This window comes from Biomphalaria glabrata, chromosome 12 (genome assembly GCF_947242115.1).
Source record: "Biomphalaria glabrata chromosome 12, xgBioGlab47.1, whole genome shotgun sequence".
NCBI lineage: Eukaryota > Metazoa > Mollusca > Gastropoda > Planorbidae > Biomphalaria > Biomphalaria glabrata.
In genome coordinates this window covers 3,677,756-3,704,180 of record NC_074722.1, presented here as the reverse complement: position 1 = coordinate 3,704,180, position 26,425 = coordinate 3,677,756, and the positions used below count along the sequence as shown (strand labels likewise).

Sequence of the window (26,425 nt, the reverse complement as noted above, 5' to 3'; positions counted from 1 at the left end):
ATTAAGGAAGAGTGCAGTAATTTTACATGATGTAGCAAATCCATTTGCGACCTGCATATTTAGCCACATCTGATGCAGACATACCTGTTGTCCAATGGGGATCTATTTAAGTTTTCTTTTTGTAATCTACCCCTGATATCTTCTTTTCTATGCATGGATATCAACAAATTAATAAGAACTCTTGAAGGTTGTTATCAAGGCAGACAATTCATGACTTCATTGGTTTCTGTTCTAGTGCTGACCATGGGACAGAGCACATAAAATTCCATTTTTTATGACTCCACCAATTCAAACTGGGTGGACTCAATTGTCCTAAAATTTAAATACAAATACAGCCCTTACGGGTGTTTAAACTCTAAGAAATGGAAGTCAACTCTTGGCAACCCTTTGATTTTTGTATAAAAATTTAAATATTTTAAGGGGGCATTCTCCATTTGACAACAATCTAGATCCAATGCACTAAATTAGTAATACTCTATAGCGAGCAGCAGCCTAGGTCATATCCAGCTAGTTATAAATAAAATGTTTCTTTAGTTTTGGACCCCACCAACCTTTTAAACTTACCTTTGTGTTGGGCTCAGGCATTAAGATTAACAATTTTCTTCGGACATTATCTGTACCAGCCACAGCAGACAGGAAGTCCTCTACGTCTGAGCTGCCCAGGAAAAGAACCACAACGTCAGTGCCCTTGGTCAAAATGGTACTGATGATACTGCTGGATGGATTGCTGGAAGACAACTTATGAGAGTAGGTGATGCATATTCCCTCTGACTGGGACACAGTTGTCATCACTTCCAAACCACCAATGCCATAATCATCATCGCCATACACAACCTAGAAAATATCAGCAAACTATTTACAACAAGCCAATACAACAAAGGAAACAAAAATCATTCTTTTCTATATTTACTCTGAAATTAAAATCAAGTAGCTAAAGCCACTTGCCTGTATATATGGAAATCCAAAAGCTTTGACGATTTTAACCAATGCAAGTGCTGCAGTTCTGTCCCCCTGAATAGTTCTGTAAAAGTTTGGAAAATCCAGCAGTCTAGCTGATGTGGCTGAAGGGCTAACCATGGCCACCTCTGGGGATAGATTAACATTATAACTATATAATAATAATGATAAATTATATGTCACTTCATTTCTATCACACAAATTTATCTACACAGTGAAATTCAATCAGTAATGGGAAAGTCCTGCCCTAATCACCTTAAAATTTTCATAAGCTGGTCATCAGTAAGGCTATTTCACAAGATTTGAATATTTGTTTAATCCCTTGATGTGAGATTTATCCATTATTTACAACTATATTTCTTTATTTCTTTTCTTTTATTCCTGACAGTATTATTAGGATAGTGTTGGCAGGCAAAACCTAATGACTTTGTCTCACAGCATCCTCCCTCACACACAAGTGTGTGACACCAAGCTTCTACCATCCAAAATGGTGATATGGTCATTAGCCCCCAGGTGTCTAGTGCAGCCACCATCAATGTTTGACACAGACTTTGCTAAAGTTTGTATGTTCTAAGAGTAAGTCTGTATAAGTCAACTGTTTGCATTTCACTGCCCAAACTCTGGTGCTGTTCCATCATTTTGTTACAATACAAATAAGTACTGACTTTTAAAGCCAGTAGATTAAGTCTTAGGGGCGTGATGGCTGAGTGGTTAAGTGCTTGGCTTCCGAACCTGGGGTCCTGGGTTCAAATCTCAGTGATTTTTATTTTTTTTTACATTTTTAGGCTGCCCCTAAGTCCACCCAGCTTTAATGGGTGCCTGACTTTAGTTGGGGAAAGTAAAGGCGGTTGGTTGTGGTGCTGGCCATATGACACCCTGCTCATTAATAGTTGGATAAAGAAATAGGTGAACATCTGTCTTATAGATTGCAAGGTCTGAAAGGGGAACTTTATTGTACTTCTTTAGATTAAATCTCATATTAACAGTCCAGCATGGTTCAGTACTATACAAAAGAAAAGCTGACAATGAACTGGAAAGTAGGGGAACATTTAATACTGAAACTGAATGAAACAATCTCTGAGTGAGAGAGCCCTAACAAGTTTCTTGGTGTCAGCATAGACGATGAAGTTAGGTGATCGTAAATATGGTTGTACAATAAAATATTTAGATCCAAATGCAAAGAAGATATTCAAACAAACAACATTTACCTAGAGGATTCAATATTTCAGCAGTTTCATTAGTGCTAGCGGTGTCGTCAGTAATCCATGCCAGGATCTTGCTTTGGTCAACACCATTTCTCATAAATCCAGAATAAATTGCTGAGGCCATCAGTTTAGCCCGGCCAGGATTAGTACAGTGATCAAGAGCGAGGCCACCTGATCAAACAATGTTTGGAACATTAAACTCTTCATTTTCATCTAGAATAACAATTAGCATCTTATAAACGTTTAAAAAAACAACAGAGTGCTTCAATGGTGTGACATCAACCCTAAATGCAAGAGTAACATCAATAAATTAATTACACATCATGTGAACAATTATTTGGAGAAGTCTATACCTGAAATAATGTGAAAGGATTATCCTAGGTTATTCTTGACTTAATGCTTCACATTTTGAAACAAAAACTTGGGGCAAGAAATAGCTAACAAAAAATGAATAATGAACCAACCACAACTAAGTGTTGTTTTTTTTCCCTCAAGGATATTATTCTTGGTCCAGCTTCATACTTTGACCAACAGCATTAAAAAAAGAAATGAAATAATGACAAAAAAAATATACACAATTGTTTGTGGTTCTGACTTTCTGTTGTTTGAATCAAATTGACATTTTAAATTAAATTGTTACTTTGATTGAAAATGTCCAAAAAAAAATATTTTTTTTAAAACTTACTTGGCAAAATGGTTGTTTTTAGAATATTCAAGAAGTTGCAATGAAGTTGTTAACCTTTTAAGTAAAGATCATCTGTTCACAAGAAATTGTACTTTATGAAAAGAGGCTGAAAAAATTAATGTTTACCAAATGTAACTCCTGGTACTGAGACACTGGCCTGGCCACTATTGACCCGATTCAGGGCATACAACATGGCCATTGTGTACTGGGGTCCATCAGCTAGTCTTGTAGAGCCACACGCATATGGTTGTAAGTTTGCAGGTCCTGGGTTGCTGACACTGAAACAGTTTTAAAAGTGATAACTATTGAAACAAAACATAGTACTTTAACTTTTTATAAATTTAATATAGAATGAAAGTAATCTGTTACAAAAAAAAACCAATAAATATATCTTAATAAAAATAAATCTTGATAATTCTCAATGTGTTGAATGAAAATAAATGTGTCGTACCTGAAGGCTCCAGCAATGAGCCAATCTCCAGGAATAAACAAACTGTTCTGAATGTTGAACATGTAACCACACTGGAAACAAGCGCCACTGCATTGGGACTTTTTACTTTGATAGTTGGCAAGTTGAGTGGTGTCTATAGAGCTCAATTGCTTGGAGTCTGTGTTGAACTGAGCAAACTGAAAGATACAAAGAACTGAAACTGTTAGAATTTCTAAAAGTGATTTCATTAAAAATATTTCTTATTAAATTCTAAAGTCTAGCAAGTAATCTGTTATTATGTCCTAAAGTCTAGCAAGTCATCTGTTATTATGTCCTAAAGTCTAGCAAGTCATCTGTTATTATGTCCTAGTCATCTGTTATTATGTCCTAAAGTCTAGCAAGTCATCTGTTATTATGTCCTAAAATCTAGCAAGTCATCTGTTATTATGTCCTAAAATCTAGCAAGTCATCTGTTATTATGTCCTAAAGTCTAGCAAGTTATCTGTTATTATGTCCTAAAGTCATCTGTTATTATGTCCTAAAATCTAGCAAGTCATCTGTTATAATGTCCTAAAGTCTAGCAAGTCATCTGTTATTATGTCCTAAAGTCATCTGTTATTATGTCCTATTCATGTCACCTATTCCATGATCATAAGTACTTTGAAAGAGATACTAGATGTTCATATGAATTTATCCAAGCTTATTGAAGAACATGAAATGTGTTTATATACTTGGCATTGTATTATTTCTACTTCACTTGTTCATCTTGTGTTTCATGCATGTAAAGAAATTCTTTTAAAAAAAAACTTTCTTGTCTAGCTAAGGTTCTAATATTTCTTTAGTTTTCTTTTTTAAATCTGTAAACAATAAGTAACCCAACTGATATGTTTGATTTTTTTGAATTATTATAACATCAACATTGAGATTTAATATTTATCTTTTTTTTTTTTATTTATAACAATACAATATTTTGAGTTTTTTAGTCTAAGTTACTGATTTACCCCAAATAAAATAAGTATATTTCAGTCAGATCAAATTTTGGTTCTATTAAGCAGACAGTCTCATGACAGGAACATTTTCTGTGTTTTAAAAATGTTTTTTGCACTGTAGGATTTTTGTCTCAATAAGCAGCTGATCCAATTAGCATGAGGTTCTATTACTCTGAATCAATTGACATTTTTTTTTGTTAGCCAAGTACTTTAGAGATAATTTTTTTTGGTCCAAAGGATTGGACATTCAGTATGACTACAGTTGATTAGATATAACATGCCAGTATCTTGCTTATGTTATATTCTACATTGTATGCAGTCATTTTTAAATAGTTCAACATTTGTTCCAGGACATATGCAGAATGGTTGGTCAGTTATGTACATCAGAAGCAAAGAGGAACAATTATTGTGTTTAAATTGAGACAATTTTTGTTTTATGTGAGGCTTTATTTCTCAAAACAGGAAGCCATTACATTTTTTAAATGAATATAACATAACAAGTTTGTTGAGCAAACATTGTTAATGTCAAGAGCAGCAATTTTATTAAAACTCAAAAAGCAAAGTAGAAAAAAAACATGTTTTTGAAATGCAACTTCTGGTGATGCCACACATAATTTGATTAACAGCAAAGAGAAAAGATCCTCTTCCAAATCAAAAAGTGTCAAAAGTTAAGTTTAAATATTTACATGAAAATAAAGCGCTTTGCTTCCGAACCAGGGGTCCCAGGTTCAAATCCTGGTGAAGACTGGAATTTTAAATTTTGGGATCTTTGGGTGCCTCTGAGTCCAACAATCTCTAATGGGTACCTGGCATTAGTTGGGGAAAAGTAAAGGCAGTTGGTCATTATGCTGGCCACATGACACCCTAGTAAACAGTGGGCCATAGAAACAGATAACCTTTACATCATCTGCCCTATAGATCTCAAGGTCTGAAAGGTAACTTTAAAAATACACTGAAATATAAAACAATAGAGACATAGCAATGTCCAACATCTTCTTGCGATTCACTGATAGTCTCACACCAACTTTTCATTTTTAAAATGGTTAAAAATACTAGAGAAAAAACAACAACAATGGAAAATGAAATCTCCAAGAGAAATGTAGAAATGTTATGAATGAAAGTGACATCCCAACTTACCTTCGTGTAAGTTCCCTGTCTGTAAACATAGAAGATGTAATCAGTGACACCCTCACCATCTTTGATCCCATAGCCATTGGACAATATGCCAATGTTTTGGAGTTTGGCATCAAGGCGCTGGCCAATATCTGGGGCAGAGCGGAAGTTAGAACACAGACCAGTGTATGTGGTGGTGTTACAGAGTTCCTGGATGATTTCATGCAGTTTGTCAGCCACAGTGTAGATACTCTGGATCACATAGGGTGTTCTCCCCTGAGAGAATATATAGTACAAAGTTAAACAGCATACAAAATAGATTGTTGATTTTTTAACATTGGTTAATGTTATTGGTTTTATCCACATTTTAAAAAATTAGTGACTGAAGTGTCATGAATTCTTATTTCATTACTTTTTAATAAGATTATTTACATCGTAGCCTAAAACTATTACAAGATAAAATGAGATATTGAGTACCCTAGCAGGGTCTAGCCTAAACCTCTTGAAGGATGACATGAGATGTTAAATTATTATAGCCTAGCCTAAACCTCTTGAAGGATGACATGAGATGTTAAATTATTATACCCTAGCCTAAACCTCTTGCAGGATGACATGGGATGTTAAATAATTATACCCTGGCCTAAGCCTCCTACAAGATGACACTTGATGATGGTAAACAAGATTTGAACTTGGAACCCTACTATCAATAGTCTTAAGCACAACATGATACAGAACCAAACTGAGCTTAAGAACAATTTTAGTATCCTACAAAATCACTATTGGTTTTGTGCAGTCTGCCCACTTGTCTGTCACATTTAAATCTTATTTCAAAACACTATTGAAAATCATATTTCACCATTGCCAGTATATAGCTCAAAATAGATACAATGACTATTTAAGGTCTTCTAAAGCCAAAAACTTTTATTTTCCAAAGTAAGCCAATTTTTCTTTTAGACATACACAATTTTTTAAAATAAATTAAAGCAATTTTTTAAATAAATGTAAGCCTCTTATATAGTATATACTAAAAAGATTATGATATCAAGTAAATTTAAAAAAAATGTTTTTGCAACATTTATTTATAATTTTTTCTATTAACTGTCATCAAACATAACACAAATATTTTTTTTTTAATTTTATTTGAATTCCACAGTACATTAACTACTATTAATTTACAGAACAAAAAAAAGAGCTTTGGCTAATTAATGAGCTATACCAATGAAATTCTTATTATTATTAAGCATACCAAAACAAACAGGAAACCTTAAACCAGGGAAAGTAATCTTTAAATGTTTCTAACAAACTTTCAATACAGAAAAATATTTTTTTTAAATATTTTTTTTTTGATTTTACTAGAGACTCAAATAATGGGTTATTCAATTCATGTGACCTCTAACCTGATAAAAGTTGACATTGGTATCAGCAGAAGTGCAGGTTCTGGTGTAGAGACCTCTGGTTGATACGTCTAATGAACACCTGTTAGTAATTTCAAACAGCTCTCGTAAGAAAGGGTTAGCCACTATGGCCGACCTGGTCAGACCACTCAAGTAGGTATTAAACTGGACATTGGCTGGCATCTCCAGGTCTATTACTATGGTGTTAGCTGCTGCAGACTCGAGGCCCTGGACAAAGTTTGGATTCAATGCCCACCTGTCAGAGCCAGCAACAAGTTGTAGCTGTCCAGGATTACCTGCAGATCAAATACATCTAAAAAGTGAATTAAAAAAAACAACAAGTGCATGAATACTTTTTTAAATGTGCAGCTGCAAGAGTTAAGTTTAATTATGTCTTCAATGTACTGATGACTTCAATGTACTGAAGACTTCAATGTACTGAAGACTTCAATGTACTGATGACTTCAATGTACTGATGACTTCAATGTACTGAAGACTTCAATGTACTGATGACTTCAATGTACTGAAGACTTTAATGTACTGATGACTTCAATATACTGATGACTTCTTCAATGTACTAAAGACTTCAATGTATGATATCTTCAGTGTACTGATGACTTTAATGTACTGATGACTTCAATGTACTGAAGACTTTAATGTACTGATGACTTCAATATACTGATGACTTCTTCAATGTACTAAAGACTTCAATGTACTGATATCTTCAGTGTACTGATGACTTTAATGTATTGATGACTTCAATGTACTGATGACTTCATTATACTGATGACTTCAATGTACTAAAGACTTCAATGTACTGATGACTTCTTCAATGTACTAAAGACTTCAATGTACTGATATCTTCAGTGTACTGATGACTTTAATATATTTATTGTTGACAACTTCTACAAACATACAATAAGCTTTACTTATCTTATACATTACAGATTCTCCTTCAAACAAGAAGATAATTACATCCTACCATATATATTTATCCATAATGTCATCTTAACAATCTCGTCACCATCATGACAATCTTTTGATTCAGCAATTAAGACAGATTTGTGGAGGCAGGCACAATGACCGAAACTTTCTCATTTATGCTAAGTAAATTTTATTTAAAAAATAATAAAAATTCCCAGAGCTCCACCAGGACATGAACCTAAGTTGTGGATCTTGCTAACCAAACTTGTTCCCCTTAACCAGCAGTATCAGAAATAGGTTCTAAAATTAGCTAATGACAAATATTGTCATAAGCTGTGCGTCAAGTAATTTTCCTAATGACAATTTGTGTTTCTTTTCAACTCTGTCATTTGTTACACTGTCATGTATTGAGAAATAATGTTATCTTAGTTGCTGATGATCCGATTACAAGAATGTTAAAAACTTTTTCTAAGTCACTTGTTATGTTACCAATAGTAACATGAAAAAATAGTTGGCATAGCATACATTTCCCTTTCAGCCAACATTATATCCATATATGGCTTGTAAGTTTAGGACACTCCTCCAGAAATAAAGACATGTTCTAACCCAAACTTCCTGCAGGGCAGGTTTGAGTTCAGGACCATAATGATGTCAGTCAGGAGTGCGTACCATTGACCAGGAAGTCTTCCATATAGCCATATAAATCTACATAACTGACAAATAGCTGCATTTCATGAATTATTTTCTTTATTTGTTGTTTTTTTTTTCAAAAAAAAAAAAAGTTTAATATTATTAACTCTTCTCTTCGTAATTCCCACATTTCGACAGAATTCATTTCGCTCATTACTATTTCACTCCCCTGTTATGATTAAGCTTCATTCAATAGCTTTGTCGTTTGTTATCAGAAAATGTTGTATTTGGTATAGATTTGATTTGTTGATTTGAGGCACATCGGCACAATTTAGGCCATGTCGTGCCTGCAGTCCCTTAAGGACTACTCTCTCTCTAAACAACAAGGGCCAGATTCTATACAGTCATATAATTAAAATCAAGGTCTATTCACAGTTAAAATAGTAAAGGTAGTAAAAATTTAAATATTTGGTAAAAATCTAATGTAAATAGTGCATGTTCACAAATTCAGAAATCAGATCTTCGTAGATAGCCCCACTTCCCGAATAAAGCCCAGTACCTTCCCAGGGTCGACATTATTAAATAGTGTTTTTAGATTAGTGGCTCTAAAATATTTCGCCCTGACATCCTGGTATCTGGGGCAATCAACGAGGATATGTTCCACGGTGAGGCGAGAGTCACAGTACTCGCAAAGTGGGGGCTCCTCTCTCTTCAGTACAAAAGAGTGCGTGACGTAGGTGTGGCCAATCCTAAGTCTGGACATGGTTGTGCTACCACGCCTTGTCAGACCCTTAGATGTGGGCCGCCACCTGACATCCGCCACAATCTGCCTGAGTTTACTGTGAGTCTCAGCCTCCCATCGGTTCTGCCACTCTCGATAGGTGGCAGAGGCAATACTTTGTCTCAGGTCCGAGTAGGGAATTTGGGTTCCTGACACCGCATGATTTAGGGCTCTCTTTGCTTCTCTGTCTGCGGCTTCGTTTCCCTCAATGCCAACATGGGAGGGGACCCAGATGAAGGTGACATCCCTACGGTCGGCTGTTATTTGGTCCAACAGCTTCAGGCTCTTATGTACCAATGGGATGTCAGTCTTCATGCGCCCCAAAGCTTGCAATGCAGATTTGGAGTCGGAGCAGATTATAAATTTACTCCTTTCTGATGCTTTTACGGCCATAAGTGCAAGCAATATTGCGTGCAATTCGGCCGTAAAGATGGAGCAGCCATCGGGGAGTCTACGGGAGATTGTTTTGTTCCGAAAGGAGCAGGCACACGCGACCTTTCCCTCCATTTTGGATCCGTCTGTGTAGATGGTGCCACAATCTCCGTAGCTCTCCTGCAGTTCCCTAAAGTGGACTTGTAGTATGCTTGGGTCTGTATTTTCTTTTTTGAAATTAAGGAGGGATAAATTTAATTTGGGTTTATTCATTAGCCAAGGGGGATTCTGAGGGGTTTCTATTTTAGAGATTTGGTCAATGGTCCAACGGCTGTATGACGTTAGGCCTTCGATTGTATAATTCTACCTCTGTGGGGTTAAATATGGAGTCAAAAGCAGGGTTCGTGGGGTTGGATTTTAGCTTGACTATATACTGCATTGCAAGCTTTTTCATTCTTATATCCATGGGGAGTTCTCCAGCCTCCACAAGGAGACTTGGGATAGGTGATGTACGAAACGCGCCGAGACAGAGACGCAGGGCAGCATTTTGTATTGGTTCCAGTATTTTTAGGTACGACTTCCTTGCTGCTCCATTTATTATGGATCCGTAGTCTAGCTTGGATCGAATTAGACTCCGATAGAGCAGCAGCAAGGTATCTCTGTCAGCTCCCCAGTCCGTATGGCTGAGTACTCTTAGTATGTTTAATGACTTTTGGCATTTCTTCTTAAGTTCCTTAATGTGGGGGAGAAAATTAAATTTGAAATCTAAGGTGAGGCCTAAAAATTTTGTAGTTTTCACGACAGGGATCTTCTTTTTGTGTATAAATAGTTCAGGGTCTGGGTGGAGTCCCCTTAGATTACAAAAATGCATACTAACTGTTTTGGAGTCTGAGAATTTGAAACCATTATAGTTTGCCCAACCCTGAATTTTGTTTAAACATAACTGTAATTTCCTTTCTAAGGTGTTCATGTTTTTCCCATAAGTAAGAATGACAAAGTCATCGACATACAAAGAGCACTCTATGCCAGGGGACAGCGCATTTATGATGCTATTTATTTTAATGTTGAACAGGGTGACTGACAGAATGCTGCCCTGGGGTACACCCATTTCCTGGTCATGAGTGTCAGAAGCGGAGTTGCCCACTCGGACCTGAAATTTTCGATCTTTCAGGAATTCCTCCACAAAACGGGGGAGGTGTCCCTTAAGCCCCATAAGCGCCAGGTCACGTAGAATGCCATGTTTCCAGGTTGTGTCATAGGCCTTTTCTATATCGAAGAATACAGCTACTAGATGTTCTCTTCTGAGTAATGCATTTCTTATATAAGTTTCCAGCCTTACCAGGTGGTCAGTTGTTGTCCGCCCCTGCCGGAATCCGCACTGGTAGTTTGAGATCACTTTATTCCTTTCCAGGTACCAGACCAGCCTACTGTTAATCATTCTTTCCATGGTTTTGCAGATGCAGCTTGTTAGTGCTATTGGTCGATAGTTAGCTGGGTCAGAACCGTCTCTTCCCGGTTTAGGTATCGGTATAACTGTGGCTTTCCTCCAGCTGTTTGGGAAGGCGCCTGTTTGCCACACACAGTTATAGACCCCTAGCAGGACTGCCAATGAGGGTTCGGGAAGGTGCTTGAGGAACTGGTAATGGATTTCGTCTTCTCCAGGCGCTGTGTCATGTGACTTGTCCAGCGATTCCCTCAGTTCCTCAAGCGAGAACGGTTTGTTGTAGTCTTCATTGTTCTCTGACCTGAAATCAATGGGGTGTCTTTCCTCCCTGGTTTTGACTTTTTGGAACTCTGGCGTGTAGTGTGCAGTGCATGATTTTTCTGCTATTGAGGATGCAAGGCAGTCAGCTATTTCTCTGGGGGACGTGACAGTTCGTCCTTGGTTTTTCAAATGCCCTATTGCATTTGATTCTTTCCCTTTGATTCGCCTTACTGCCTTCCAAACCGCTCTAGCAGAAGTTTTGGCATCCAGACTGCCGACAAAACTTCTCCAGGAATTCCTTTTGGCTGACCGTATGGTTTGTCTAGCCTTTGCTCTAGCTATCCTGAATAGCTTTAGGTTTTCCTGGGAAGGATTCTTTATAAATGCAGCCAGTCGTTTTTTCCTATCACCAATAGCACTTTTGCAAGCTGTATCAAACCATGGTTTGCTAGGCCGTTTTGGATTTGCAGAGGTTAGGGATACAACTTTCCTGGCTATACTTAGTAGCTTGCTAGCAAAGGTATCAGCTGGGTTCTGTTCATGGAGGATATTTTCTGTGATATCCTCAGAGCATCTTTTTTGGAATTGTTCCCAATCGGCCTTATTCAGTTTCCACCGCTGAGGTCGTCCCAATGAAGGGAGATTGTTAGTAATGATGATTGGGAAGTGATCACTTCCCCGTAGATCATTGCTAACTGACCATTTAAAATCGTCCAGAAGTCCGGGGACGCATACGGTGAGGTCAATGCATGTGAATGATCCAGTTCCTGGGTGCAAGTAGGTCGGTGATGCATCATTAAGTATGCATAAATCATGTTGGAGGAAGATATCCTCCAGCATACGACCTCTTGTGTCGGTATTGTTGGATCCCCACATGGTGTTATGGGCATTGAAATCCCCAAGGATTAAATAAGGCCGGGGGAGTTGTTTCAATAGGTCCTCCATGTCTGTTCGGTTTAATGGAGCGCCTGGTGGTAGATACAGGCTGCAGCAAGTGATAACCTTGTGAAGGGTTATCCTAGCTGCTACGGCCTGTAGTGTGGTCTGTAGTTCTACCCTCTCATGGGGGATGCTATCCTTCACAAGGATACAGACTCCACCTGATGCTCTCTCTGCATCCTCAACATTCTTGGTGTAAGCACGGTAGCTTCGGAAGCTGATGCAATCTTTCAGAAATGTTTCCTGTAAGCAGACAGCTACAGGAGTCTCAGAGTCCATCAGTAGCTGCATTTCCTCGTAATTGGCCTTGAGGCCTCTACAATTCCACTGTACAATTCTGGAATCCATGGCTTATTCTAGATGACCTACTTGGAGCTATTTGGCCTTGGGAGGCCCCCGGAGGGGTTTCCCTTTATTTCAGTGACCTTGGTATTTTTATTCTTGGGTTTGGATGGAGAGGAGGACAACCCCCTTTTGGGGGAAGTCTTTCTCTCTGGAGAGGGGAGATCCCTCTGGTTAGAGCGGAGGTTATTTCCTCCTCTCTCACCTCGGGCATCCTCTCCGCTTTGATTTCTCCCCTTAGGGAGTTGGTCAACCTCTAACTCGGTAGAGGTTGGGGTGTCTGGCTGGGTTCTCTGAGGAGAACCTGTGTCAGACATGATGTCTCCGGGTTCTCCCGGAGTATTGGTTTTGACATGCTGCTCAGTCTCCATGCTCTCATCAGCGAGCACAGAGAACCTGTTCTTTAGCATGACAACAGGGCTTTCTTGTTTCTTCAGAGGTGTGTTCTTTGGCGGTGTTTTCTTCTGAGTTGGGGGAGGAGGAGGGGGTGGTGGGGTCAATGTGTCCGTCTGTGTGGCTATGGATCTTCCTTTCTTAGCAACAGCCTGGGCGTAGGTCTTTGTCAAGCCGAATTGGCCCTTGGGTAGGGCCAGTACAGCCGATTTCACCTGGCTAAAGGTACATCCATTTCTTGCCTTGTACTCCTGCACGGCAACCTCCTGTTTCCACACAGGGCAGTCCTTGGAGTAGGCTGAGTGGCCAGCTTGACAGTTTGGGCATTTGAACTGGGCTGTGCAGCCCTTGTCCTCATGACCCTCTCCAGCACATCTGGCACACACAGTGTTCCTCTTGCAGACTGCCGCGCCGTGTCCATAACCCTGGCACTTGAAGCACCTCATGGGGTTAGGTATGTAGGGCCTCACTGGAACTCGTAGGTATCCTGCCTTCACATACTCTGGCGGTGTCCTAGTTCCGAATGTGAGGATAATAGTGGCGGTTTTGACCTCCTCACCCTCCCTGCGCCTGGTAATGCGCCGGGCATGGGTGACTCCTTCAATGCCCTCCACTATTTCCTTCTCGGAACATTCCAGTAGGTCCCTAGAGCTGATTACACCTCTGCTGGTGTTCAGACTCTTGTGTGGCATGACTTCCACTTGGAGATCACAGAGTCTTCTGCATCTTAAAAGCCCATCAGAGTGTGTCTTGCTGTCTACTTCTACAAGGAGTTCCATTGTTTTGTGTAGCTTAGACACACTCTTGGGCTCTCCCACTACTGACTTGAGTCCCTTATAGATAATAAAAGGGCTCAACTTGGTCAGGCTTTTTCCCTCCTCTGTGCATCTAACCACCAGAAATGATGGCCAGGTGGCACAGCTTTTTGGGACCTCCTCTTTTTTATCGTCAATTCGTCGTTTCTTGCCCAGACATAGGTCTGGGGCAAGTAGTTTTGTGTGTGTTTTTTTGTCCATATATATTTTGGTTAATTCGGCACCTGTGCTCTCCACCCGCCATCGAGTCCAACAGGGGGACGGGCCATTCGGATGTCCAGAATGAGCCCGCCAGGGCTACACAGGTGCTATACTCAGTCAGCTGCTACATCGGACATGTGTCCGATACAGCAGCTCCCTGATTGACCCTCCAGCCACCGCCCTCCAGCATAGGTCGACGACCTATGCTGGTAGCTCGGCATGACCAGCCGGTTGACCCAGAGCGGGCCATCTGGGTCTCAGGTCTAGGGGAACTTGGAGCCAAAGTATTGTGTTGTTGTGGTTTATCCTCAGATAGCCACCACTCAAACACCAGGATCTCTTTATCCCCCCTTACCCGTCGCAGTCCACGGCAAACGGACTGGTCTAGGACGTAGTGAGAATTTAAAGTTAAGGAGACAGTGTGATGATCAATGAAGGCAGACTTAGGAAAAGAGGAGGCAGACACAATGATAGAAAAGAAGTAGGGCACTTTTGAGCTCCAAAAGTGCTAAGGAAAGAGGAGCGCAGTTTAACGTCATGTCTCGGGACGGGTATTTGGTATAGAATTAAATGAGAATGCATGCTCTTTTTATATAGCACAAAATAAAGTTTATAAAATTAAACATTAATTTAATTTAATGAGGTCAAATCAACAATCGTATTGTCAATTAGGAGAGAAAGAGTTAATGAGAGCAAAGTATTGAATGAAACTTGAAAACTTTAATGACATCTACATCTAAAATGAAACAAAATGCAAACCTGTAGCGTTGATAGCTCCTAACAATCCTCTTACATCATCAACACCACCAATGACAACTACCACTTGAGATTCTGATCTGCCATTTAAGTCCATGAGCATGCCGTTGTAGTCGCCAGTGTCAAAGTGGACGGCAGTGTTGACTACACAGATACCATAGCTAAAATAAAGACAATGTTTAAGGTACAATTACAAGTGTCATACAACACAAATAACATAGCTAAAATAAAAAGAATGTATTGACTACATATATATATATATACAAGTACAAATGCTAGTGTTATAAGAACACAGCACCACAGCACTTACCTCGCAGCTGTCTTGATAAATATTTGAGTCATCTCATCATACAGACCAGCAGAATAAGTGGCTACCTACAGATAGAAACAGGAATGGTAGTGCATACATTTGAAAAAGGGTTTAACATATGAAACATCAATACAGATCTTCAAGAAAACAGAAATTAAGATTAATAAAAACAAAATACAATCATAAGGAAATTATGCTGAAGTAAAACCTAGGCACTAAAATCTCAAAACTAACTTTTAAAATCAGTTTATTTTATTTGCAATGAAGTAAAACCTAGGCACTAAAATCTCAAAAAATAACTTTTAAAATCACTTTATTTTATTTGCAATGAAGTAAAAGCTAGGCACTAAAATCTCAAAACTAACTTTTAAAATCAGTTTATTTTATTTGCAATGAAGTAAAACCTAGGCACTAAAATCTCAAAACTAACTTTTAAAATCAGTTTATTTTATTTGCAATGAAGTAAAACCTAGGCACTAAAATCTCAAAAAATAACTTTTAAAATCAGTTTATTTTATTTGCAATGAAGTAAAACCTAGGCACTAAAATCTCAAAACTAACTTTTAAAATCAGTTTATTTTATTTGCAATGAAGTAAAAGCTAGGCACTAAAATCTCAAAAAATAACTTTTAAAATCAGTTTATTTTATTTGCAATGAAGTAAAAGCTAGGCACTAAAATCTCAAAACTAACTTTTAAAATCAGTTTATTTTATTTGCAATGAAAATAATAGTAAAAAAAAAAAGATTAAAATAAATAGCTTTTTTTGGCAACGATGATAAAATCCTTAGGGCATATTATTACATTTTTTTTTCATAAAAAATCAAAACATAGTTCCAAAGACATCAAAATGCAATAGCGCCCTAATCGACAGCTTTACTAAAACAACTAGAAAGCTAAATCCAAATTTGACTTTAGAATAATTAATAACACTAATACATTTCTCATATCATCATAAAAGACAAATATTTCTGTGTTTAAAACACATTTTTTTAAGAAGATGTTACAAGAGATACTTTTAAAAAACTTGACCATTGCAATAAAGATTTACCAGTTATACTATTGCATAATTTAATGATGAACTAATGATAATATCTTTTAACATTTAAATGATTGTAAAAGATTTGGTAAGATAACAAGAGTGGTAAAATAATTTTTAGTGTCAGAAAATTTGTCTTACACATCTTATCTTATCTTATATAATACAGACGTTACTTCAAAAAAGAAGATGGATTACGTCCTATGCGTTATGCATTTAGTCATGCATATTAACCAATGACTTAAATTCTGCCAAGTCACTGGTTTTCCTGGCTCACTCAGGCAACCCATTCCATGATCTAATAGCACATTTTGCATTACACATAACATTACAGTACAGCAAATGATTTATAATAAAATATACACTTATACCAGTTTTTCTTAAACATTAGTTATGAAATTTACATCAAAAAGTTGGATTTTATTCAATGATTTAATTGACAAGGGAACAAAAGAGTTCTTATCTGTTTTATAATCAATGACTTAAATCTCCCTTGTGATGGTAAAATGTTAAAATCCTGACCAAAGGAGTGTTGTTTTTTTTTAATTCTTAAAATCGTTTTAGCTTTTTTAACAATGCGGGGCCTGTTTGTTGTCAATGATCTTGCTAAATGCATTTAGGAATTTATAAAGTATATTTTTATTTTTAAAGTTAAAAAGTAATGAGGATGAATATTCAAAAAGAAATTGTGAGGCTGTGGAAATTGAAAAAAAAATAAAAAATTTTTATGTAGATTTGGGATATTGTTATGTGTGCAGCATAGTGTGAATGTGGAATGGTGCGAATATGTGTTGAAAGAGAGAGAAGATGGAATCCGGAAATGAAGTAATGTAATCGAAGTTGTTGACACATTATTAATTGTAACTCAAATTATTAAAGTCATCATAATCTACCATATGTGAGTCTATTAATGTATCATTAAAAGTCTCACCTGTATGTAACAGATATGCTAAATAAAGAGCTAACTACCTGCACATATTTCCATCCCAGACTCTGGAGCAAGGCAGAAACTGCTCTGTAGTAGACCTCATCATTAGGAACAGCTCGAGTGAAATATGGTGTGGTAGCTCCATTAGCCACAGCCGTGGTGGTCCCGACCACTTCAATCTCTGGTATCTTGTAATTGGACAGAATTGGACTGACAGTTTTAGTCACATCACTCTCTGCAAACACACACAAGAAATTATCTCCCTTTTCTTGACCTGTGACACATAACTACCACATCTTAATGCATTTATAAAATTTTCTTTGTCTAGTCACATACAGTGGGTCGGTGGAACCAAATATGCATTACATAGTCAATTCTTGTGTTGTTGTTTTTTACATTGAAAAGCATGATTGAAGGATCTAGTTTGACAAGGACATGCTTTTTCAAGGAATAAAGAGTTATAGTTTAGCTGAAATGAACAGCAGTTTTATATTCAATTTTTTATAATAACCAAAACTATAGTTTTATATATAAAAATAGGTGTGTCTATCAAATATAGAATAAAACTTGGAAACTACCTTGAAGTTTATAATCAAAAAGAAGACAAAAGTTCTATAGGCAAGTAAAAATACAGTTTTTGTTTTTTTATTTTATAATTAAAGGAAATGATTTTCATCCTACAATATTTTATACTATGATATGGCTGGTCAATTTGTTTCAAGTCTTTGTCAACCCACGACTGGTTAAATTTATATAAAGGCATATAAAGCCTGTTGACAAAATCACCAAGCTGCAGCTAATTGAGAAGAAGAATACATGAATTGTACAATGAAAAACAAGAGGAAATTCTGCAACTGCTATCTTGCGCACACTCCATTGGCTTCCTGTGAAAGTAAGAGTCAACTACAAGGTGGCCACACTTTGAAATCAGTGCATCTACAATAAAGAAATGCCTTTGTCTCTTTGTGAACTGATCACTCCATATCTCCCTCAGAGAGCTCTGCACTCAATGGACTCAACGCTTCTAGAGATGCCATGTTTCTACCTGAAAGGTTATGGCTTGCGAGATTTTTCAGTGCTTGGAGCAAAGGTTTCGAACTCACTCTCCATTGATCAACATGCTACACTATATTCAAGAAGAAAATTAAGACCTAACTATCTGTTCAAAACTTTTTTAGATTAGTTTGTCATTTTAAATCTTGTGTTTATGTTTGTTATGTTATCACAGTACTCTGAGGTTACATTTTATTGTTAACAGCGCTCTATAAATTTAAATGATTATTATTAATTACTCCATAAATTTATAGGGAAGCTCTTTGAAGGTAAAGAATATAATACTTCAAGTCACTAACCTGTTAGATCCACAAATGCATAGATAGTCTCTGGAGTAATAATTGTTCCTGATAAATCAACCAAGCGGTTATTGCCACTTAACAGATCTGTAAGAAATCCTTTAGCCACATAGCTATCTGGGCAAATGTCAGCGACCAGCGAGCCAAGGGAAACTCCATTTAATTTTCCTGGATTGTCTAGCTTGTACCTTCCGACAGCCCACTCTGCAGCCACCAGAGCAGTCAGCCGTGGCACAATGCCAGAGCCACACGTGAAAGGTGTGCGGCCAGAGCGGTGAGCTTGGGCCAGGGTGGCTATGACCACCTCGGCTTGCTTATAGCTGAAGACAACATCTCTCTGTGGCAAAAGGCAGTTCTGACAGCCGAGAGCTGGGCAGAGCACTGTAGGATTGTTCGACAGAACAACAGCTTTAAGAGAATCATACAAGGTAGGTTGGCGTGCCAAGGTCAGCACATCTGACACAAAAGTTCCAATCTGTGAAGTTAACACATTTTTTTAAAATAAAATAACAAAATAATAATAAAACTTGTTTCTGTTCACTTGTATTTAAGTACTTATCATTCAGCTCACAAAATATAAGCTAAGCTAAAATATAAGCTAAAATATAAGCTAAGCTAAAATATAAGCTAAAATATAAGCTAAAATATAAGCTAATCTTTCAGACAAGATTTAAAATGCCCTTAAACTACCACTCCTTAGAGCAGTGTTTCATGAGGCCTGAATAGGTGTTCTGCGAACTACTGGAATAATTAATTGGGCTAATGTGTGAATTAATCTCTCTAAATACTCAGAATATGTGAAGTGTTCCGTTAAGGAAAAAGTTTGGGAAACACTGCCTTAGAGTAATGTTTACCTATCAAGTATCCATAAAGCACATGTTAAAATGTAGATATTAATACATTCCGCTACTTACTTCTTCAAATACAAAGGATCCACTTGCACTGTTATAATTATAAACTGAATATTCTGAAATTTCTGGATCTCCATTGGCATCAAATTTGATGCGCTGACCTCTCAGCTCAATTATAGGGAAGTCATTTGGCAAGGTCACATCTAAATTCCTTAGGACTGCACTGAAAGCCGCAGGGGTCATGCTTCTCAGGTTCTGACACACTGAACCACTGTTCAGGCATACAGCACGTACAGCTTCTACATAAGCGAAAACAGCTTTAATTGCTGGCACCACCCAAGGACTCTGAATGAAGTTGCTTTTCAAAGTGTTAGCATTCAGATTTGGACAGTTGCTTGTACCAGAGGTGGGTGAGCATTTGTAGACTATTGAATACCTAGAAATATACAAAACAAAAAAAAAAAACACAAATTCTCTTCCTGGATTACATCTAAATATATGCAACAGAATAGAAATCTAATTACAAATATTAATGGATACACTTAGCATCTCACTGTGCATATGTGTGTATGTTTCTTAGTGTCTGTTAGAATTAGGACATTATTTTCTGAAACCAAAGAATAAAGTTAAGGCAATAGTGTTGTGGATGGTCGCTGGCTTGTAGCACCAAACTGCTGGTAGACAACTAAACCACTGTAGGGGTATTCTATTTAAACTTGTAAAACTTGAAATAACTTGAATAACTTCGTTTGTGAACAAAAACTAAATAGAACTTTTATTACTGTATAAACATTTTTTTTTACTTGGATGAAATGAAATAAATGTAGTAGACTTTAGCAATAATAGAAATTGGTACTTTGAACTAACTCTAACTCACTACAAAAACACGTCTTTTCACTCTGGCAATCTGGAGTCATCTGTTGTACCTTAGACCGCTGACGACAATGCCATTTATCTTGCATCATTCACACTACTTGGCCTCTAACCAATCGCTAACCTCTTCCCACCATCACCATAGCAGCAATCACACACACACACACACCCCAAATAGGCTGTTTAATGTCTTGATATAGACAAAGAAATATTTTGTCAAAAGAAAAAAAAATGTTTTAAAATTGATAAGGCTAACCAGCAATTTTTTAAAACTTTTTCAAGAAGAGCTCTTCGGGTCTCGTTCAGAATTAGCACATAGTTAATTGTTGCTAGTGAAAACCTGACATGCATATCTCATATTGTTTTGACTTTTTAAACAAAAAAAAATTTTAAAAGTAAAAGTGCTAATGCCACAGTGAACAAGTCCACAATTATAAAAAGAGCTTTTTTAGTTTGTTTTTCTTCAGTTCCAAAGGTATATAAAGTATCCATTTTCTTACCAGACATATTCTATTTATTATGTGGTATTGATGTTTTTTGTATAATTTATTTTAATTATTTTTGTTTATTTTGGAGTTAAAAGCTACCTTTTGTAAAACAGGAAATAGGAGTGAACTACAATAGAGAACAACATTGAACAGTGACAGCAATAAACCAAGGACTATTTACAATAAGATATATTAAAATCAAAGACTGAGCAAATTGATTAAAAGTATCAAAGCATTCAAAGCTTACCATTCTGTAAACCAAGGGTTGTCCACAATTATGTTGGGTGTAACCAAATAATTCACAAATTGTTCTACAAAGTTAGAAATTTTAGGAAATTTGGGCACAACAACCAAAGATCCACGAGCTTGCGGAAGGCTACTTTGGTCATTTGTTATATCCAAGTCACTCAAGATCCACTGAACATTATTCGGGCTCGTCATAACCTGATAATAGAACAATTTTTAGTTATACAAACAGAGGAAGAGATGTTAATTTAAAGAAAAGAAAAAAAAAATGACAATTTGGATAACAACAAAATAAAATCTCATCTCTGAGTATAAAATTCCGAAAAAAAAGCATTTTTTAAAGTTAGTTGATAAAAAGATAAAAATAAATGTTAGAAACTATTTTTAAGGAGAACTCTAGCAAAAAAAAATTGAATTTCTTCATTAAATAATTTTCAAAAAACATTTATAAAAAAGCAAAATGGTATTGTCAAGTCCTATTTAATGAACTTTGTTAGTTTTGAAAAGTCTAGAAAGTTTTGATTGCTGCAGTCAACAAGACAAGGGAGACAAATTTGGGTGATGCTTAGTTCAGTCAAAGTCTGTTGGATGGTTGGGGCAACATACATGATCTGTTGACCATTTCTCTCCATTCCTCATATTTTGCAGTAATGCCTTTGCAAGCTGTGAGGACCTTATGATATGGCTTACTTTTCTGACAATGTTCAAAAAAGCCATTGTGATTCTATTTCAGATTTCCATGTCAATGATGTGGTCTCTGTGTGTGAGGCCTAGAGTCATTCTATCATTCTATGACATCTCAAGGCTAGGATCTTCCTCTCCAAGACTTATTGTTGATAGCCAACCAAATTAGGAGGACTTATGATCTAAGCCACCAACGAACATTCTGTGACATTCTCATGACTGGATACATTTCCTTTTGTTTTTCTCTACCAAAATAGCAATGTAGTGGAGCAAGTATTATATGATCTAAATTGAATGCCCTACTATATGCTGCTACAGTTTGCACACTCTATTGATATTAATAAAATTACTTAAATACTTTAACTTAATGAAGGTGCAGTGGCTGAGTGGTAAAGCACTTGGCTACCAAACCGAGGATCCCGGGTTTGAATCCTGGAATTTTTAATTTCGGGATCTTTAGGTGCCTCTGAGTCCAACCAGCTCTAATGGATACCTGACATTAGTTGGGGAAAAGTAAAGGCGGTTGGTCGTTGTGCTGGCCACATTGCACCCTCGTTATCCATAGGCCACAGAAACAGATGAACTTTACATCATCTGCCCTATATACCAAATGATCTGAAAGGGAAACTTTTTGTTTTTTACTGCAATGTTTTGGATCATTTAGTGTACCTCAACATTTTTTTCATCCAACGTTAAAAAAAATGTTGACAGATGCCCAAGTTAATTAGAACTTACATCGTTAGCTGCATCCAGAATTACTTGAGTTACTGCACTGTTAGCTACGACTATAGCCACTTTAAAAGTGTTGAACTTAAAACTGTTAAGAGCTGCCCTGTAGGTCGTCTTGTCCATTGAGTCATCAATGGCCAGAGCATTGGTAATACAGAGACCTCTGTTGTAAATTGCCTGCAGCAGTTGTTGATAGCCACTGCTCCCATCATCATCATTGGTATAGATAACTGCAACATTCTGCCACTGTAATTGATACAGCAACTCTGCAACAGCCTAGAAGAGTTTGGAATGTAAATGTTTTGATAAGCTCAGATGAAAGTCTTAAGTAACTTTATTTTGTATTCAAACGTGTGCTAGTCATACTGAAACATATAATGAATGGTATAAAGAAGAGAGGTCCTAAAAAAAAAAAAAATTTAATAAATCCTGAGGGGACATCAACCCAAGAATGGACCAAGGCTTTGGTGAAGATATCTTTCATAGTAGATAATACTAGACTTTTAGCCAATATCTCCAATCTTTTTTTTTTTCCCAAAGCATACTAAGTATTCAACATTATTATAGTCTTTCTAAAATTACAGGAGTTTAAATCCATTGCAACATCTTAAAAAAACTGCAGGTTTGTTCAATAAATAAAACCTTGATCTTATTAGCATTTGGCAAAGTTTTGAAATAATGATGTCTTACAAAATATCTATGCTACATTCTCTTTGTATAACTAATCAATTACCTTAGCAAAAACAGAATAGGATGGAACGGTCCTGACAAATGTGGGATATTTGTTTTTATTGCTAAGTGCTGGGTCTCGAGCTGCTGGTGAAACAATACTGACTCCATACTGACCTCCAAATTCAGCCACTGACTTGGCTGTAGAGCTAGACAATGGTCCCACCAGACCTGTAATTTGTAAATTATTCAATATTTAATATTGTTCTTCTAGCAAGCATTCCATGACATAACATTAAATTTATAAAGAGTTGGCGTAAAGAGGTGTCCACCTTACAATGCCTAAGCATCCACATTTTAATGAAATTTTAAGTGTCTTGATTATTCTCACTGCACCACTCACTCAGGTTCCTTTATTTTGTTTTGTTAGTAAGTTAAATTTTTTGATGACTGAAAAGAAGACAATTCTCACCAACAAGAAGTGAAGAGTTCTGTTGGCAGAAAGAACTGGAAGATGTCAACTGAGGAAATAAACTTTCCATAGCACTGATAGCTTGTGTTGTTGAGTAGCAAGTATCATAAGCCTTGAAACCTGCAAATATTGGATTGTCGATTAGTGCATAGTTTACAGCAGGGATGACAATAATCTGATTTATGTTCCCAGTATACTGAACATCTTTTTAAGTTTCCCTAGCTGTGTACGTTAACTTGAAGATATTCTTAACAATTAAGGTGGACTAAGCTATGTCATTTTAGAATAATAAAAAATTAAAAGCGATTTTTTTTCCAATTCAATCAGCAATATCTAGCTTTCAGCATGCATTCCAAAACAAAACAATAATTATTATAAGATTTAGATGTGAAAATATACAACTGGGTTGTGAACACATGCTATAAGACAAGCTTGAGATATTTTATTTAAGACTAAGTCTAAGACTAAGACTATTTTATTGATTCTTATGAAAATTCATGTGATTACAAGGACTCTTTTCTTAACAAATAAAAACAACACAATAGAAACATTCACATAAAAGTTTAGAAAACTTCATTAGAGACTTGAAATTAAGTCTTGTAAATTAAAGTTGTGAAATAACTACCAACACATTGTTATTTCTGACACGGCACAATTAGAAATGAATAAATAACTCAATTATAAAGTTATGCTAGAACCATTCCAGAAGCTTTAAGAGAAACCAATTTTTAGTTCATTTTGAAATAATTCCAAAATCATAAGAGAAAAAAGATTTCACTTACCAAACATGATATTAGTCAAGTATGGATTCCCAGAATTAGCATGGTTGTAGACATTTATAGCATATTTAACTGCCTCATACACTTGCATGTTTGCTATAAAATTTAAACAAAGCACCACAAACTCATCATTTTCATAAAAGATTAACATAAATATAATCATGTATTTACAACAACAACAAAAAAGTGTAAATTAATTTAAAATTATTTTTAAAAGTTGTCTGATGTTTCAAGTCTGAAAAAGTAATTTATAGCTCATATTTAAATGTGTCCCTCAATATGTTATAATTTTTGTATATATATACTTAGCTTTATTTTTATTCATTCTGCATTACTTGAATATATAATATACAACAATAATTTTAAAAGCACGTAAAATCTTTCTAAAAGGCTTAGGATACACAAGTCTTCACACTTTATTTGATAAGATATTCACATGAAGATAGGTTAGGCTACTATTTGGTCTGCTAAAGAAATAGAAATATTTTAACAAAACAAACATTATATGTTCTTATCTTTATTATTCTAATAATGGGCTGTTTCTTACCAGGTTCAAAAGATTTATATATTCTGATGCACAACTTTTCAGCTATAAAGGGTAATTAATATCAAGTAAAGAAAGGATATTGGCCTTAGAACTAACACACACACACAAAATTCACTTGCCAAACTGACATCCAAAAAGAAAAGAACAATATGTTACTTTAAGCGTAGTTATATTTGTTCTCTTACAGTATGTCATTTCTAGCTATCACATGATCCGTTATCACAAACAAAACTCCAATCTAAAATGTCTTCACTTACCTATATTAACAGAGCCACATCCCAGTCCACCGCTGCCTTTATTTCTCATCTCAAACAAAACTCCTAGTTTTATGGCGCTGTTAGCTCCAATTTCATTAGTCATGCCATTCAGCGTACACACTTGCCTAGCAACATTTTGAGCATGGCTTGGGGTAACCAGAGTTACAACAAGGAGAAGCCAACACCATTTCATTTTTAGACTGGTGGAGACAGCAAACAATATTTGTCATTTAACATAGAAAGAGAATAACCATGAATTATTGAAGAACTAAAAAAAAAAAAAAAAAGAAACAGGAAAAGAAGATAGACAGACATCAACCGTAATCATACACCAACATACCAAAAGTAAGTAACATAATAATTTTGTGATAATCATACATCAGAATTATGAGTCTTTTGTAGCAAATTTATACTTAAGCCAAAGTAAAATTTATTTATTTGTAATTGGTTAGACAAACTTTAATGTGCCCAGAATTTAGACTATAATTTTCTACCAGTCAAAATGAAAGTTCATTTTGAAATGAAAGTTTGGTCCAACTTTTCTAGAATAGTTTAAATTCTGTTCACCATTTCAAATATTTCTTTAAAGGAAGTGTCAATTTGTAAAGACTGCAGCTGAATAAGGTCTGCAAAACACTATCAGTAAACACAGGCTTTGCTGCTGTGTTTCTCAAACATCAGAATATAAAAAAAGGGCCTTATGCAATTTAAAAACAATTTATTCAATATGAGGGGCAGACTGGGCTCCATAGCATTGGTTGGCAGCAAGTCTAGGAGATGGAAACTCCAAAATAAAGCCTACAGCCATCTGCTGTCCACAGCCATCTCAGACCACTATGCAATTGTGGTCGATATTCGGCAATTGGTCTGCACAATCAACATTCCACTGTAAAAATCGCCACCACAGTGTTTCACAAATCCTAAGTATTGTCAAACACACCCAAGCAAAAAAGCAACTACCTTTATGCATGCCACAACTGGGCTAGCGTATTCATGTGAAACAATGCACTAATCCTTAATCTTTGAAATCAAACAGATAGCCATTATTATTCTACAATTTAGATTGTTATCAAAATTTGTCAGAAGGTGCCGGTCAGTTAAATATAAATTCTAGAGTAATTACATAAAGTCTGACTTCAAAAAACTCTGCTAAATTTTAACTTTTATAGATCTCAACAAAAATAAATAATAGTCAATTATAGTCAATGTAATAATAATTAATAATTGTACATTCACAAAATGTGTGATTCTAAATTGTAAAGAATGTGTTAATAAATATTAGATCAATTTAGACTAATGATACTTACAAGCTCAAACTCATGACCCAGTAATTTAGACCTAGATCTCTATAGTATAGATCTAGGGTTTCAATGTTAGATCTACTCTCACTCTGGGTGTAACTGTATCTTGTAGGTTCCCAATCTAATCATGGAATGTTTCTTTACTGTCTTCAGATTATCCAAGAAGAAGAAATAAGGTATAAATCTAGATTTTGATACAGATATACTATGATATAGCACTAAGAATCAATGACTATATTACTATAACTTACTATAAGAGTAAACATACTA

The 26,425-nt window shown here is 36.1% G+C and overlaps 1 protein-coding gene across 7 annotated transcripts in view; it reads right to left on the bottom strand.

Annotated features, from left to right (window-relative positions):
- LOC106076542 (uncharacterized) overlaps positions 1-26,425 on the bottom strand; it is a 46,529-nt gene that overhangs the window by 19,731 nt on the left and 373 nt on the right. For 3 of the 7 annotated variants that reach the window (XM_056005168.1, XM_056005167.1, XM_056005164.1), the window contains exons 2-20: positions 26,162-26,302; positions 24,855-25,054; positions 24,054-24,146; positions 23,272-23,391; positions 22,864-23,030; positions 22,137-22,406; positions 20,719-20,915; positions 19,174-19,546; positions 18,260-18,734; positions 16,949-17,142; positions 14,942-15,006; positions 14,635-14,792; positions 6,777-7,069; positions 5,404-5,655; positions 3,299-3,474; positions 2,974-3,125; positions 2,166-2,333; positions 946-1,085; positions 565-834 (exon numbers count right to left, since the gene is read on the bottom strand). In XM_056005168.1, the coding sequence (XP_055861143.1) occupies positions 565-834; positions 946-1,085; positions 2,166-2,333; positions 2,974-3,125; positions 3,299-3,474; positions 5,404-5,655; positions 6,777-7,069; positions 14,635-14,792; positions 14,942-15,006; positions 16,949-17,142; positions 18,260-18,734; positions 19,174-19,546; positions 20,719-20,915; positions 22,137-22,406; positions 22,864-23,030; positions 23,272-23,391; positions 24,054-24,146; positions 24,855-25,054; positions 26,162-26,175 (3,777 nt within the window). In that variant the 5' untranslated portion in view covers positions 26,176-26,302. The other 4 variants (XM_056005169.1, XM_056005166.1, XM_056005170.1 and 1 more) reach the window with 4 other exon arrangements.